Below are 17820 nucleotides of genomic sequence, written 5' to 3' on the forward strand. Positions count from 1 at the left end.
GTCCAGGACGTCACCCAGCATAAGACCTAGGCTTCTGTGCACACACTTAGTTCAACAAAGCCAGGCCGAAAAGAAAAGTCAGGAAACCAGACATACATCTGTCCGTCCCTCCCTCCCTCCCTCCCTCCCACCAGGCTGGGGAAAATAGCAGTATAGCAGGCAGGGATAATCTCCATACCAACACTGGAACTCAGAAAAGACCTGAAACTTGTAGGTGCTACCTTGTTGACCTCAACTAAGTACGCATTAAAACAAGAAGCCATAACATTCCTGATCTCACTTACTAGAGTGGAATCTACCTTAGCACCTCTGCAACAAACATATCAAACTTTTTTAGCTCATCACTATTTGAGAAACAAAATCCCTTCATTGCAAAGGAAAAGGAAGTTGTATATGGAATAAATGCAGCTCAAACTGCCCTCCCAAACAACTAACCGCTACCCTGTTAATACAAACATCAAAATCATAGCTTTACGATTCTTCATATACAAAGTGAATGCAACAGTTAAGTCAGCTTTAATCAACTGAAGAAAATTCTGTTTGCCAAACACCTGTCAACCCAAATGCAGTCAACTACGCTACTAAGCCAAGTGCCTGGTTACTTTCCTCTACAAGTGGTTCCTAAACAATTCGTGAGTTATCAAAAGTGTACCATTGTTTAAAGAGTTCACACAACCTTCTGTTAGACTGAGCTTAAGAATTTTATTTAGCAATTTCTTGGTTTGAAGCCTAAATGCTTCTGAAATCTGCAAAGTTATAACAGTCATGCAACATTTCTTTACCTGCACAGAATAGCCAATCCACTGGACAACATTCCAAAATCCTAATCTTGGCCTCCCATACAAAAGAACTTTCAGGTTGTTCCGCCGATTATATAATCACAGTTAATAAACTTCATTAAAAAAACAAGCATTTTCAATGCAACGGTTTCGCCTTTGAAAAAGTTTGAACTATTGGCATTGTAAATGACAAAATTTTTATTTATGTGTTGGTTTTGAAAATAGATAAATAAATGGCACTGTCATTTACAATGCCAATAGCTTAATCTCTCGCAAATGCCACACACAAACACACAGACCCACACAGAGTCCCACACACATACATACCTACAGAGCCGCACACACACACACAGAGCCGCACACACACACACACACACACAGAGCCACATACACAGACACAGCTACACACACACACACACACACACACACACCCACCCACACTTCATCCACCCACTAAGTCCATCCACCTAGCCACCACTTAACTCCATTCATCAACTGACTCCATCCACCCAACCACAGCTTGTCAGGGGTAGTAAGCACTATATAAATACAGTTACAAAACAATACATAAAACGAACTTGTGCAAGTACATGACACCTTAATGAATCACAATCACTTGCTCTGCTTTGATCCAGGCGTAAAAGCAACTTAAACAAGATAAAAGCTTTGTAAATGAACCCCATTGTAACCATCGATTTGCCAGTCTCTCCCTTCCTCATTGCTCTTACTGCCAACTTTACAATAATGATCCTCAATCTGAAAAGAGAAGTATATATTTGAATAGCACAAAATAGACAACTGCACGCTATATAATATTTCACAACAGACACAGGTGAGATAATGGCATGGGAAGATGTTTTTACATTTGCAGCCGCTCCTGAGGTGGTCTTGTAGTTAGCAGCTCCTTCCAGTGGTTCTTTAAGTTCATCTTGGCTACCTGACAAGCCTGAAAAGGACTGCAAATCAAGAGGACTGTGTTGGATTCCCGGTCTGCAGTAGAAGTGACCACTGTTTCAAAAACCTTTGCCCTGGTGAACAGCAGCAGGAGCTGCTGTTTCCTTGCTCAGCATTAATATTCAGATTTTTTTTAATGATGCGCGCATTTATTTACAGGTTAAATTAAGTCATGAAGTAACTACGGGGTGTCCACTTACCTTTAGTTAACCTGCAAATAAATGCTTTCTCATGTATTTATTTTTTTAGACCTTACACACAATCCCTGACCCACCCAGATCCCCTACTGCCACCCTGCTGGCATCAGGGCGGCCCTCGGTCACACCACAGACCGTACTTTGTGGCCCCTGGGCAAATGTTTGCGAGTACCCATGGCATAGACCAATGGTACTCAAACTTTTAATTCTGAAGACCCCCACCCCGTGTAAAATAACTACATTAGTCTCAAATCCAAATAAAATGGCATCATGAATAAAACAATATATAAAATGTTAAATATTGCAATTAAGCTATAGCGTTTGGTTGGTAGGTCTTGGGGGCACAGCCTTTAACAATTAAAAGAAACTGAGCCACAATGTTCTACAATTTATGACATTAAATAAAAGAATGTTTAGCAATTTAGCCGAACATTTCACATATGTGATTGCGGGATAGTGGGGCATTTTAAAAGAATAGCCCAATAGCCATGTTGTGCTTCATTTTTTTCTCAGAATGTATCCCATATTGGACAGGAAAAGTATACTGTAGCAAATGAGCAAAAACGAATGAGGGACGTGAGCTGCAGTAGTGGGCATACAAAACTGTTAAAAATGTGGGATGGAAAAAAAATATCAGCCTACGGAAGAAATCACCTTTTTTGTGCAAATGGTCTGCCCAGTGCAGATGTTACTCAATTTTGCATGGTTGAAAAGGCTCTCTACCCTTCCTAGCCCAACGCGAACAAGCAAGTCACCAAGAAACACGTGAATCAGAAAAAAAGAAAGGGAATGCAGGAAAAAGTGGTTCACTGTTTTTTTCTGCAGTGCACAAAAAGAGGTAGAAAATCAGGTCGAATTAGAAGGCCAAGAAGTTGATAAAAAATTAATGTTTCTTTTTTCACATCGTACCTAGGTATCAAATGTTCCCATATCATGTACTATACCTGAATGCTCCTTCGGCATTGTAGTCAAAAGCATTTGGCATTCTGGGATATTTTGAGCATATGTTTAAAAATGTTTTAGAGCCAACTCTGGGCTGGGCCACTGAAATTTTGTGGTAAATTAGGATCAAATTATGTGGCACAGTGCCTAACTTATGCAGCAAGAAAAGACATTTTAAGAATGGTGTGACACATTTGATGTTAGTATTACCTCATAATTTTGAATTTTGTTGATATGGTAACGCTATCAGAGCCACTTTGACTCCCGAATGCAGAAATAGGCAACAAAAAGGTGACCAGTAACTTTTGTGGGGGACCCTGCAGTGCGCGGCGACAGGTGCTGCTGCACATGCAGTCTCTTTTGATCCTGTTGGGTACAATCCTTTTTTTATTGAAATGTGAAGATTATACAGCAGATTGTGGATTAGGTGTGAAAATGCCACAAAGCCATAATTATGCAGAAAAGGCCATGGTCACAAAATTGCATAATTCCAATGACCCGGACTATAGGTCCCAAAATACAATGCACTGCTGGCTGAATTAACAAGCCATGCTGAGCTGTTGCAGGACACATTAGGCTACTTAGCAGCTCCGAATACATTAACATGTTGGACACTGCAAACGCGAGTTACTGATGCTCCATTACAGAGCAGCTCGCGGCCGATTGTTTTCTACACTAAATCACTGTAATGTCTTCCAGTGAGAAGTTTGCATTCACGGCCGGGGGCAGAAAAAAAGTGCCAATCGTGCCCGTCCCCTCTCCCCCCCGGCTGATACCCTTTTATTTCACCAACCCTTTATGAGGGGAGAGAGACATGGGGCCCAAGTCACTGCTTGTCAATCAGTGCCACGACCACATCTCGCGCACTTTGAAGTTTCTGCGATGGCTCGAGTGCTTGCCCCAGAGCACTACACAGCATCACACGTGGGTCAATATCCAAGGTGTTAGCCCCTAGCAGCCATATGGGCACCCGAGGCCGGCAATGCCTCACTGAACTCGCTGGCAATTCGTCCTGCGAGGTGCAGAACATCTGACAGGCGCTCCTTTTAGCTTCAAGGCGCTACACTCTGGAGCCCGCTCCAAAGATACCTCAGACGTGAGGAGAACCACACAAAATTCCACGAGGGCGAAAAGCCACCTCTTCTGCCAGCTACGCCCCCAGACATCCTGACATCGCGGCCGGTTCCAACGCCCTGGATCAGTCCTGGCTACTTCGATTCAGCGAGTTTCTCTTTGACAAGCTCATTGAGTCCCATTGCTAAGCGCTAGAAAGTGCCTTGGCAGCACCACAGAAAAAGTCTTAAAATAAATAGAGCGGACAAACGAATACAGGCAAATTCATATGGGTGAGCTCCTTAATATGAACACGCGGGCAACGAAACGTGGCACACGGAGAGGAGGCAGAGGCTGGGCGGATGGGAGAGAGGGGGCCACTGGGGTCGAAGAGTAAGCTTGTCAAGCCGCCTGTTCCTTTGGGACTGGTGTTGTCTAAAGACACCAAAGTTTAGGTTGCAAAATCAAAAGCACATTGGAAGAGACATGATCGAAATATGACTTTGCAAGGTGTGCCAAGGTACAATATTCAACAAAAGAGAAGACGTCTTCAAGTAAGTTCCAATAAAGATTTATTCTGGCACATCAACTTATCACGGGACTGCATCTGTCTTCAGTGAAGCATAAGTAGTTCAACTGTTAGTGCTTCAGCAAAGAACAGCCGGGAGCCCGGCCAGAGACGAGGGAGGCGGGGATCTGCTGTGGGAGGGGAGGCGGGGATCTGCTGTGGGAGGGGAGAGGGAGGCGGGGAGATGCTTTAGCAAAGAACATCTGCCGGGAGCCCGACCAGAGACGAGGGAGGCGGGGATCTGCTGTGGGAGGGGAGGCGGGGATCTGCTGTGGGAGGGGAGAGGGAGGCGGGGAGAGCGGAGGCCGTGCTACATCGGCATCGGGACCGGCTGCGGCTGGGGAGGCAGAGATCTGCTGTGGGAGGGGAGGAGGGGAGGCGGGGATCTGCTGTGGGAGGGGAGGAGGGGAGGCGGGGATCTGCTGTGGGAGGGGAGGAGGGGAGGCGGGGATCTGCTGTGGGAGGGGAGAGGGAGGCGGGGAGATGCTTTAGCAAAGAACAGCTGCCGGGAGCCCGACCAGAGACGAGGGAGGCGGGGATCTGCTGTGGGAGGGGAGGCGGGGATCTGCTGTGGGAGGGGAGAGGGAGGCGGGGAGAGCGGAGGCCGTGCTACATCGGCATCGGGACCGGCTGCGGCTGGGGAGGCAGAGATCTGCTGTGGGAGGGGAGGAGGGGAGGCGGGGATCTGCTGTGGGAGGGGAGGAGGGGAGGCGGGGATCTGCTGTGGGAGGGGAGGAGGGGAGGCGGGGATCTGCTGTGGGAGGGGAGAGGGAGGCGGGGAGATGCTTTAGCAAAGAACAGCTGCCGGGAGCCCGACCAGAGACGAGGGAGGCGGGGATCTGCTGTGGGAGGGGAGGCGGGGATCTGCTGTGGGAGGGGAGAGGGAGGCGGGGAGAGCGGAGGCCGTGCTACATCGGCATCGGGACCGGCTGCGGCTCGGGAGGCGGGAAACATGTTTCAAATAAACAGATCTCAGCAAGTGACAGAGCATTCACTATTTCAGGCAAAATAAACAAGCACAAGCAACCAACGAGCACATGGACAGCACAGCGGGAGGGGGGGCGGGGAGGCACACGGACAGCGGGAGGGGGGGCGGGAACGGCCAGCATGGACTTCCTCTGGCGGAGATCGGCCACACAATGACCAAACAAAACGGACTAAAAAAAAAAAATAAACCCCGCCCACGGCCTTGAATACGATGCAAAAAGGGTGGAGAGGGACAGCAGCAAGCACGGCCCGGCCGGACCAGACTCGGGGGCGTTCCCGGCGTCGCGTGACGTCGGCAAAAGCCAAAGAATCTCGGGAACGCCCCCGTGTCTGGTCCGGCATTGATGGACAGGTCCCTCGTCCAATGGCTAGGCTCCATTTATGGAGCTAGCCAATGGGACGGGGGGGCGTGTTCCATAGTGCTTACTGTACTCAATAGATTTCTCTGGAGGAGGAGCCTAACGGCTCCGCCCCCCAGCGAAACCTAAAAAGACAACATTTACAACTTTATAAGTACCTGTGATTTAATTCTTCACCATCTTCAAAAACTCCAAAAGGCTTCATTGCTTCAATCAACTTCTGCGTATAAATGTGGTCAATCTCTTTGGGAGGAGCCAGGCTAATAGGCGAGGTAATTCCATAATGTTTGGGAGGCTGCTCCAGCCTGTGGCTTCTGAGGGAAAAAGAATATATCTGTTAGAACACAAACCATCAAAGCAATGAAACCACTGGACAGTGTGCAGATATACATAATATAAAATTCCACTGTATGCGATGTGTTGGAGGACGTTCCAGGAGACAATGACAGATGACATTTCCTCAAATAATTATCGGTCTCTTTACAAATCTGCCCTTATAAAATGGTCAAACCAGTTGCTTCTGCATACAATTTGTGCATTTTGAACATGGATTGTTATAGACCTAGGCGTGTCATTCAGTCAAAATGAGTTTAGTATTTAATCCATAAACTTGAGAATATTGAATAATGACACTTCTACTTCCTGATCACAAAGCACGTGTAGAACTACTCATTAAAAGGCGTAATTTAGCCTAATAACCCCTACAGTCAGAAACCAAGGCCCCTTTGAAAACTCGGGACATTTTTCTTCTGTATGCATCCTATGCAGTTTCTAGCAAGGTAGGGCCTCTGGTAGCTTTCCCCCTTTGTTCATAGTTCCATAGTACAGATTATAGGTTTCATGTGTACAATGTTCTGGAGTAGTGATTTCAGATAATGGCTGCTCATTTTGGGATAACCATGCTTCAGGCGCACAGGACCCGTTACGTATATTCCAGAAGGGGAGAAAGGTGTAGCCTCCATATGGACACGTCCCAAGGACAGCCCCATCTCTGAAACGGTTATCACTTACACTAGTCTACCATCACTCACCCATGCCACGAGGGACTAAACCAATAATTGGAGATCGGCTGGGTGCATATGCGTTCACTCCAGTTACTCACAACCTCATTGTGTTCTTGGTGCAGCATTACCTGCTGAACACAAGGACACACAAAGGCCTACCATGGTAAAAACAGTATGCATCCAAGGTGTGTACATAGATAGTTTAATGTGTAAACTGGGTAAATGTGTGTGCTCAATTGAGTGGTACATCTACACTAGGTATAGTTGCTCTTAATGGTTTCACCCCAATTCGCCAATGTTTTTAAATCAGAGTGTGCATCAAACATGTTTTATGAAATGCTTTAAAGAACTTGTATTGAAAGTTGCAATAAAAAATTGCAGAGTTTAGCAAAACTGCCTGTAACTGTCAGTTTTATTTTTAAATCTAATTGCAAACTTGAGTACATTTTGAAAACTATCACAAAAATGTGCATCCAATACCTCTGCCTGTGTTTGAGAATCAAAGAGCATTTCTGTGAGCATAAGTAGTTAACATTGTTACATTTTGCGAAATATGTGTCTTCCAACGCATAACATGCTCCGAACGTTAGGGCTAGGGTCTGGGTTAGTACAGAGGATGGAATTTTACAAGAGTAGGCCAGCAGGCCACTACTCCAGTAACGCCAACGCTCTAAATCCTAACCCACAACAGACAGAAGTCCAATGTCAGTATAAGAAGGGCATAACTCATATGTTCCAAATTGCAGTCTTTGCTGGCCTTTTTAGGTCTCGCCTGTCGATGCGCATGCGCATCGAGCAAGCGAGACTATGGGGGCTTATCCACTCTTTATCCACTGCAAGGAATCGTGGCGATTCCTTGCAGTGCCCGTGACTTTTAAGCTCAATGCGCATGCGCATTGAGCTTAAAAGCGCGTGCACGTCCGTCTTGTTTTACCCGCTCCGCCCCCTCCCCTTCCCGCCGTGTCGCATTTCTCCTCCCCCCTCCCCTCTCTTCCCTCCGTCTTGTTTGGTTGTTTATTTTACCCGCTCCGCCCCCTCCCCTTCCCGCCGTGTCGCATTTCTCCTCCCCCCTCCCCTTATCTGCCGTTCCTTCGTCTGTTCCCTCTCCCCGCTCCGCCCCCTCCCCTGCCCGCCGTGTCGCATTTCTCCTCCACCATGCATTCGTTCCTCGAGGACCAGACGTCTCTGCAGAGGTAAAACATTTTGTCTGTGGCTTAAAGCGGACTTATCTCTTACCTCTTCCTGGATCTTTCTGCCTCTTTCTCCATGATTTTGTTGGACTACTTTTAGATCTCGTAATTACGTAATCTTCACGCATTTTCTTCATAAATGCAGTTTATACAGAAAACAATTATTTATGCTTTATTTGCACCGCAGAAGGCTTTAGTCTGGTCTTTAAATGGAAACCTATTTGCTTTGATTGTGCTTCTATTTACTTTTTCATATTTCATTTATTTTTGTTTTATGTATTGTAACAGTTCGACAGGTTTTTTTTTAACTTCTTTGCATTTGCTACGTTTCCTTCTGCTACCACCCGCTTGCGCATATAAGTGAACTTTCCTGAATGTAGCAGAATAATCTCTTGCTTAGTTGGGAAACGAGATCAGGAGCCGCAGAACTGGAGTCCTGCCTGAGACTTGGCACATGTTTGACTCACTTGGCAGCCAGGCGCCACAAACTGTCTTATATGTGTGCCATGTGATATTCTAGTCTACATGTTGATTAATTGTTGCCCTCCTTCCCCCTAATGTACGGTCCAAGGGATTTTATTGGTTTTAAGTCATCTGCTCACTCGGCGCCAAAAAACTACTCATTAAACCACCAAGCAGCAGAGGAAACTACAGCAAAGAGCAAGCGGGTCATATCATCCCGGATAGATTATTAACCAGAGTGGAATTGGCATGTCCTGTCGTAGCCTCAGAGGTCACCAGATGGGGCAGTAAACTCAACTACCAAGAACATCACGTGTTTCAGCCATATCACTACTTAAATCTAGTGCCTCAAAGTTACAGTGCTTAGGCACTAGAATAATGTTTGCGGTTTTATCTTTAAACCCTGTAATGTGATAGGACAACTTGATGATCTGTATTTCAGTTATATCACCGTGCTCTTCCTGTTTATGAATAAAGATCTATTTACTTTTATAGGCAAGTGCTCTGAGTAGACAATTGTTTTATTCCAAACCGATAACCACCTCTTACTGCTTGCCCAAACTCCTTTTAGGAGAGTCAGAAGTTCTAGGTCGTACTTTGTCATTTCAGTTGAATCACAATGGCATCCAAGAGCTGCGATGCTAGTGGTAAACGTCTGTCCTAACGAGGATACTAGCCTGTAAACACACTGTTTTAGGGGTTTGGAAACGAGGCAAAGGATGAGGTCACCCTCTTGGCAACAATAGAAACATTACCCTCCATTAGTGTTTCCCACCAAGTGGACTTAAAGGAAGGCTTCTGTGGCCAACTAGCCATCCCAAACAAATTGCTGCCATTGTGGTCTTCCCGTGCGCACATCACATCTGTGTACTCTTTCACAGGATGAAATATAGGGGGTATTTAGGAGGCATTGCACGTCGAGCTTGCTCTTTTTATTCCTTCCTTAATAACAAGAAGTAAAGGTTTTGGGTTGTGGGGTGTGGTTTTTTTGTTTTTTTTAAAATTAATTTTTATTTTTATTTTAGCCCTGCAAGTGGAGTTATAAGGCGTTCTTAACTCCTGAAATACAAAACACCATACAACGGAAGATTGACCCCAAATGTTGTCTTCCAACCTTTGTGGACACCATAATGATCTTTATCCACAATTACAAGTTGCTATTACTGATGTTGGCTTTTAAACCCACTCCACTGTGTTTTAAAGGTGCTACAGCTCCATAATTATTTGGGGCAGCACCCCCCTTATAAACTAGTGGGCATTGCATGTTGATGTACTATGGAAGGTCTTGTATTCCTGGTGGCTCCAACGTTGTCATTAGGGTGGTTTTTCAGCTTTTAAAATTTAACACTGTACTAAACACCCAGTTAGCCTGAAGTTAACCCACCCACGTGTGGGTGAACGCCTTTGCCATATTGTTTCCCCCACAACCAAAAAGTTGCATTATCAGCTTTTGTGAGGAGTAATATGTAAGTCTTCCAGGGAGAGATCAGTAATGAAGGGATCTTGGGTTGGTAATACTAGGCCTTGTGCCCCTCACTCACCCTCACCCTCACTCACCCTCAACCACTCACCCTCACTCACCCTCAACACCTCACCCTCACTCACCCTCAACACCTCACCCTCACTCACCCTCAACACCTCACCCTCACTCACCCTCAACACCTCACCCTCACTCACCCTCAACACCTCACCCTCACTCACCCTCAACACCTCACCCTCACTCACCCTCAACACCTCACCCTCACTCACCCTCAACACCTCACCCTCACTCACCCTCAACACCTCACTCACCCTCAACCCCTCACTCACTCACCCTCAACCCCTCACTCACCCTCAACCCCTCACCCTCAACCCCTCACCCTCAACCCCTCACCCTCAACCCCTCACCCTCAACCCCTCAACCTCAACCCCTCACTCACCCTCACTCTCACTCATCCTCACTCACCCTCAACCCCTCACCCTCACTCACCCTCAACCCCTCACCCTCACTCACCCTCACTCACCCTCAACCCCTCACCCTCAACTCCTCACCCTCAACTCCTCACCCTCAACTCCTCACCCTCAACTCCTCACCCTCAACTCCTCACCCTCAACTCCTCACCCTCAACTCCTCACCCTCAACTCCTCACCCTCAACTCCTCACTCATCCTCACTCTCACTCTCATCCTCACTCACCCTCACCCATCCTCACTCAACCTCAACCCCTCACTCACCCTCACTCACCCTCAACACCTCACCCTCAACCCCTCACTCACCCACTCTCACTCACCCTCAACCCCTCACCCACCCTCAACCCCTCACCCTCACTCACCCTCACCCTCACCCTCACCCTCACTCACCCTCACTCACCCTCACTCACACTCACACAGTGCAATAGTTCTCAGACCATTTCAGTTAGAGCTTTTAGAAATGTTTATGGCTTTTTTTATTTGTAATACTTTAGCATTGGCTACAGGAAACAAAAATGCTAAACATTTACAAAAAAAACCCATAAACAATTCTAAAAGCACTAACTCTAATGGTGCGAGACCTATTGCATTTCCAATGCTTGTTGAATTTTGGGAGGACATGCATTCCCGATTATGCACAGCGTATCAAACCTCTTTACTCATTGATACAAACTTCTTTCTCTGCTTCTTGTTGGCTTCTGAAACATACCGCAATTCTTCGGTCTCTGCAGTCTGATCTGCTTGCGACCAACTTCTTGTTAACACGAGAAATCTAATTTGGTCATACCAATTGTACCAGGCGCATTAGGGTTCACTTAAACATCAATGAGAAGGGGGGCATCAAAGACACTGTCCCCATAGCCTATAAATCGCATTTGTGCACTTCAGGAGATGCGTTTCTCTTCTACGGAAATGTTTTGACAGCTGTCCACATGGCGATTCTTAAAGAACGCTCTTTGGCTCAGGGAAAACGCATTTTTTTGGTTTCGCCGGAACCTGCTTTAAAAGCAGTTACAAAGGCTAGTGCCCCGAATTCTAAAGCCTTGCATCCTTATTGGATACAATGGGCAAGTTCTTGGACATCGGTTGATGTCAACTATCTTCCATCCTTTATAGATGCAGGAGTGCTCAGTATGAACATGTTCATCTTCCTTTGTTACTCCCACTAGATACGTATAAATGCATTATTTATACTGATTGTTCTGCGCAGCCTGCCATTAGTTCTAAACATACTTATTCTGCCGCCTGTGCGATTGTCGCAGGGCACATTGTTGACAAGGATTTTAAATTCTCGGCTCGCTACGGTGGAGTTCCACACCTCCACGTAGGACCTGAGCTTCCTGTTCCTTGCTCCTCCCCCTCACTCTGTTCCACGAGGGTGATGGCGCTGGAGGTGGATGCATAGCGTTCCTTTTGTGCCTGCGGCGTTTTAACTGATTGCGGTGCATCGAGGATACATGCTGTATTCGTGACACGTTGCGAATGCTGTGGTGCTGGCTGATACGGAAGTTCGGATGCAGTGAAAACTACGAAGGAAGAGTTTCTCCCAAGGTGTATTCTCACAAAGGAAAGCTTTTTCTAAAATAAGACCCTGGAAATTTCAGAAGCGCTCGAAGGCGCCGTCATCTACTTGCATCGGTGGCCCTGCGGGGCATTCCCTTTCATTGTAGAGTCTCGGAAGGAAACGCAATAGTCGGTGGCATCTTTGACAAACAAATGTTGAAGTTAGTACTAGTCACGCGCTGAACACAGCAATTAATCTTTATTGGGAGCGGTTTGTTATTCTGAATAAACGCTTTACAGCGCTGCAGTGAGTTAAACTTTTCCTGAGGGCTCGGTTTGGAAAAATTACAATTCCGGAGTGGAGTAACCAGTACCTAGGAGCCTATTGAAAGGCTCGGATTTCAGATGAATTCAGTGGTGCTGACTAAGTATTACTGGAGGTCTTACAGCTGATTGAAATTGCTCTACCCCGCTGCTTCAGTCATAGCGGAGCATTGAGGCCGATGATATGGTCTGGGTAGAAAACTACAAGTCCCAGCATTCCCAGCGACCAGAGAGGTTATTGGACCAATTTTGATTGAAATCATTCTGCCCCGCCGCTTCCGCTGTATAGTTTTGCGTTGAAGGCGCTGTGTGGGTAAGACTTCGAATAACTGAGGGTCCTGCCAGTGATTGAAATCGTCGTAAACTAAAAGTCCTAGTATTCCCGACGCCCTGGCTTTTCTTGGTGCTTACTGGACCGATTCAGTTCTGGTTAAAGATTGAAGGTCAGAGATTGAGGTGAGAATACATCGCCTTGTTATACTTACTGTACTTATTTTGGGCGCAGCGGGAATTGGCTCAGATTATGGGCAAGCAATTGACGGCCAGGGCGATAATACGACGTCAACAACTTAAAGATAAATCAGAGAAAGCTAAACGGGCAGGACCTGCTACAGAGAAGGAAAACTCTTCTGTCGAAAATTCAGAGAGCTCTGGAGAAGGTGAAGACAACCTCCCGAGCGATAACATTACACAGGTTCACCAACAAGGCCCTGGTAACCATTACTGGCGAGGGGAAGGAGATATTAGAGTTGCCTGTGGGTGGAATGGACATGGCCTTGTGTTCAGTAGTAAAATCATCGGAATTGGTACAAGGTGAGAATTCAGCAGCGGCACAGGATCCACAGGTACCTAAAGATGTCCCGACAGTTTCCACTCCTAAGGTCTCTAAACAATTTCCGCTATTTGAGCGAAAGGGCACAGTGCATACTACTGCTAACAGTCGGAACTCGGGCAATTTTGCCAGGGGCCCCAACCTCTTTAAATACTACAGATTTAACGACGTCAACTAGTGACTTAGTCAACTTAATAGATTCCCCGTCCTTAGATATCAAAACTGCATTTTTGAGTGATAATGAAGTCTCAACTTTTTCTACTAGTACTTCTACGGTTGTTCCTTCAGCCGCATCTTTTACCCTACAACAATCTAAATTATATTCTAATGGTGATGCTATGGCACATACAATGGCACAGAGCCCGATTTTGGAGATTGAGACGAAGACTACTGGGGACTTTCAAATTTCAGTGAAAGACATGCTAAATCTGATTTTAGGGGAAATCAGAGAGATGAAGCAATTTCAAAAGGCAGAATTGGCAGTAATTAGTAAGCGTTTGGATAAAATTGAAGATTCAATGGCTTCTTTTCCAACTCCATTACAAGAATCTGAGACTAGAATTTCAGGGCTGGAGGACAATATGACTATTATGCAGAAACAGGTGTCTACTATATCCAAATCTTAGAAAGCCTTTGAAATTAAATTGGATGAGCTAGAAAATTATAATGGAAGGTCATACCTTCGAGTAGTGGGCGTGCCAGAGAATATTGAAGGCTTGGATAGGATGCAATGGATTACTTCCTTCTTTTCTCGAGAGGTAATCCCCGAGTTCAAGGGAGACTTATCACATATGCGCACAGAGTTCCAGCTTGTCCATTTCCTAATGCTCAGTTTCCTTGGACAATTATTGTTAACTTTGCCGATGTACGTGTCAAAGAAACAATCCTATCACAGGCCTTTAAGCAAAGACAATTACATGCCAATCCAACTACTAAATGTCGGATTTTCTCAGATATGTCGGCTGCCGCTGCTAGACGGAGAAAAGACTTTGTAAAGATTCTGCAATTATTTAAGGACAAGGGTGTGCAAGCTTCGATGGCACAGCAGGCAAAGTTAAAAGTATTGATCAAAGGAAAATTCTACTTGTTTACTGATGTTGATGAGGCACGTGAGATGCTTAACCAGCTGGCGCAGAGTTAAGCCCAAATAAGACATTGATGTAACTAGATATGATTGTGGGGGGTGGGGGGTAGGTGAGGAGCAGGGGGTCACAGGGTCAGGGGCGCAATAACAAGGCGCCTCCATGAGAGGGGTTAGTGTCAGGTGGCCAGCGTGGGGAGGAGGTGAAGGTGTAGTACAGGGCCACAGGGCTAGGTGCTGGAGGGGAGCACCTGAGGTGGGGTGTGGGATGGGGGGGGAGGGGGGAGAAATGAACAAATTGAAGTTCTTGTTGGATTTTGATGGAAAAAGTAAGTTGGCAAGAAGTTGGTTTAAATGAATTATCATTGATTTATATACAAGTCTATTGGGGGGCTTAGAGTGATTTCCTTTAACGTTAATGGGCTGAATAATCGGAAAAAATGTGAGCAATTGAGCTTTGGATTAAGTCAGAGCGCCCAGCTGTTGTAATGTTGCAAGAAAAAAGAAAAAAAAAGGATTTTAAATCCTCCCTGGTACACACAGTCTCTATGAGATTGCACTGCTCAATTAGCGGGGCTGTTGTAATTGGCCCGTCCGTGTTAGCGATTAGCTGAACCTACACGTTGTCCTCCTTAACTTGGCTGTATACGATAAACGCCATTTTGAATACTGTGGCGGCCATCTTAGATCATGAGCGGCCTCGTGGCCGACGTGCCCTTTAGTCCTTTGTCCGTTCCACTGACCACTCATATCTGCCCAGCAACAGGCTATTTTTAGTACTGGTCAAGCCACACATGCGCAGTTCTCACTGACCCGTATATCTTCAGGAATGTGCCGCTAACGGACCAGCGGGTTTGAAACCCTCCAATGAGCTGGCAGTATTCCAAAACATGACCATCTATGTCTCTAAAACTGTGTCTTAAACTTGTGCCGCCTATCTTTTATTGCCCCAAAATTGTATATAAACGGGGTCACACCGGTGTTCGGTGTGATACCTCTTGCAATACCGAAGGGTGCTGTTTGAGTGTACCACCACCCCATGGGGTTTTAATAAACTTGTTCTTTGCCTTTTACAGCTTCCGTGCCAACAGTTCTTTTGTGTATGTGGGTAATCTCTGGAGCGTGTAGGCCTTGGGAACCCTGAAATACTTCAGGGCTACGTGCTTTGGTTTTAGCCCTTGTATTTGCTGATCCAGAGGTTCCTACACGATTTTTTACTGTGAACAATCCTTCAGTGACAACTTGTTCTTCAGTACACAAAATGTTTTTTGTGATTCTAAAGGTGCCGCAATTAGGCATAAAACGCTTTGGGTTAAAGTGGCCGCTCTTGAGGAGTGCTTGCCACTCACAAGTTATTCATATTTTGGGGCCATCAACGTGTGGGAGCATACACTGTTGGCAATTTGTTGGCTGATGAGGCAGCCAAATCTGCAGTAGCCACTTGTTCATTAGCAGCAGTCACTAGATCTATGACTAAAAAGGATGATATTCTAGCAGCAATTGCAGCCACAAAGGAGGGCAGCCACAAAGGAGGGCACAGTTTCACCAGGGTTCTCGTTATTCCTACCACTTGTCACCTGATCAAGTCCCACTTGCAATTATCGCGTCCATTGGAGATCAGCTGATTCCAAACGAGGACTGCAATATTTCATTGAGCATTACTGCACATGAAGACGCAACACCTGTGCATGCCCGAATATCAGTGACAGCATCTTACAGCAACGTTTCTGGTGGCATGGTTTGTATCAGGCTCGTAAATGTTCTTTCTTGGGACATTGGTCAACAAATTAAGCCATCTACTGTTGCAGATCCACCCCACACTCAGCTTTACATCTCCAATCAGCCATTTGGCTGCATTTATCTTGATCACTGCAGTCCTTTGACATCTGACACTGCATTTAAACACATTTTGGTTGCAGTGGATTCATGAACTAGATTCCTTTAGGCTTGGCCTCAACGTAGTGCTGATGCTCAAACGGTCGTTAAAGATTTGCGTGTCTTTGTCGGGACATTTGCTTGTGGCACCTTAGATTCCGACCATGGTCCTGCGTTTGCCTCTAAGGCTTACCGGGATGCGATGAAGTCTGTGGGGGTGCAGGTGCAATTTTCGTCTCGATACCAGCCATAGGGCAATTCTGTGGTGCAAGGGATGAACCCCGACTTAAAGAAATCTTTGACAGCGAGAGTCTTGGGTACTGGCAGGGGTTGGTGGACTCTTCTCTGTAGTGTCCAATGTGCACTCAAGCCCCCTAGAAGATCTCTGGGTGGGCAGACCCAATACGAAATGCTCTTTGGCATTAAAATGTTTGTGCCTAGACGTTGTGGCTGCTGTCGCAACAACGTAGATAATCATTGTGTTGTGTTACAGGATCGTCAAACAGCTCATGATTTCCATGCAAGAGCCCTGTTGCCCTCTTCCACGGATCCAGCAATGTGGATTCTGGTTTCTGACTGGCTTCCTAAAGTTTGAGATCTGGTCTAAGAAAAGTTGGAAAACAAAGGAATTTGGTCCATCCTACTGCGCACTGGTCAGAGTCCTTGGTTTAAAAGGCACCCGTACTGTGATCCTGTCTCCATTGCATGGTTGTAAGGAGAATTACATTTCAATAGAACATGTCAAGCTACACCATATGGCTGATACTGAACGGTATGTCTCCAAGCAATCCTCGCCATGATCTTTCGAAGGCTTCTGTTTAGTCGTCTACTCCCCACCACATTGAGGGGGCAGATGGAAACTTAAATTGATTTACTACCAATTTTTCCTTCTACATCCACATCTGCAGATATGGAGTATGCTTCTCCACCAGTTGAGGTCATAATTAACATTTCTGAGAGTGCCATACCTGAAACATCCAATGCTTCACCTCCCCAGTTGTTTCAGCTGGGGTCCAGTGGTTATTATATGGATCGTACTAGCTTTTCCTCGGACACTGGATCGTACTGCTTTTCCTCGGACACATGTTCCTCATCTGTGGCAAAGCCCCCAACACATAAAAGTATTTTCATCTCCTGGTTCAAGAAGACTTACCTAGTACCTCCATGGACACGTCTGGATTGTGCGGACACTGGTGTTCCTTTTCATGTGAATTGGGATTGTGACAGTTTTTTCTCTTGATTAATGGACAATAATTACCTGAACGCTCTCTTGTGTACTTTGTTGGAGTTCTAGCCCCCCATACATCGTCAGGTCATGAAACAAGACAAAGCCCTTGACAATTTTTTGGTGTTTCCTGTTGCTGATGGCATTGATTGGGATAAAGTTTCATGCGATATCCATGGGCAGACCTAAATTTTGAACATTCCATAGGTTTTCCACGTTTCCTTAGGAGATGTGGTTTTGGCGGACATACACTGATGACTGGTATGTTCATGCCATTCGTTCCCAGATTTGAAATGTTACGCTGCTTTCAACACTTAAGACTTGTATTTGAATTCCGCAAATTATGCAGATTTATTCTGTTATTAACATTATGGCCAACATTTTTTTTTACAAAAGACCAATACTCCGTTTTTTTAATTATACCCAGTGGGAACATTGCCCAACACCTTTACAGGTAAGTTCAAAGATGCAACAAAGTAAATTTGCGTATTTTTCCGATTACAGTCAGACCCACAGTCCTATATTTATAAATTAAA

At 45.8% G+C, this 17820-nt stretch overlaps 1 protein-coding gene across 1 annotated transcript in view; it reads right to left on the reverse strand.

Annotated features, from left to right (window-relative positions):
* The window catches only part of PAPOLG (poly(A) polymerase gamma), a 455976-nt gene that overhangs the window by 382619 nt on the left and 55537 nt on the right, over positions 1-17820 (reverse strand). Inside the window, exon 2 of the mRNA XM_086927484.1 lies at positions 5998-6153. Coding sequence (XP_086783610.1) covers positions 5998-6153 — 156 coding nt within the window. The remainder of the gene's footprint in view (positions 1-5997; positions 6154-17820) is intronic.

Source organism: Lissotriton vulgaris, chromosome 6 (assembly GCF_964263255.1).
Source record: "Lissotriton vulgaris chromosome 6, aLisVul1.2, whole genome shotgun sequence".
Lineage (NCBI taxonomy): Eukaryota > Metazoa > Chordata > Amphibia > Caudata > Salamandridae > Lissotriton > Lissotriton vulgaris.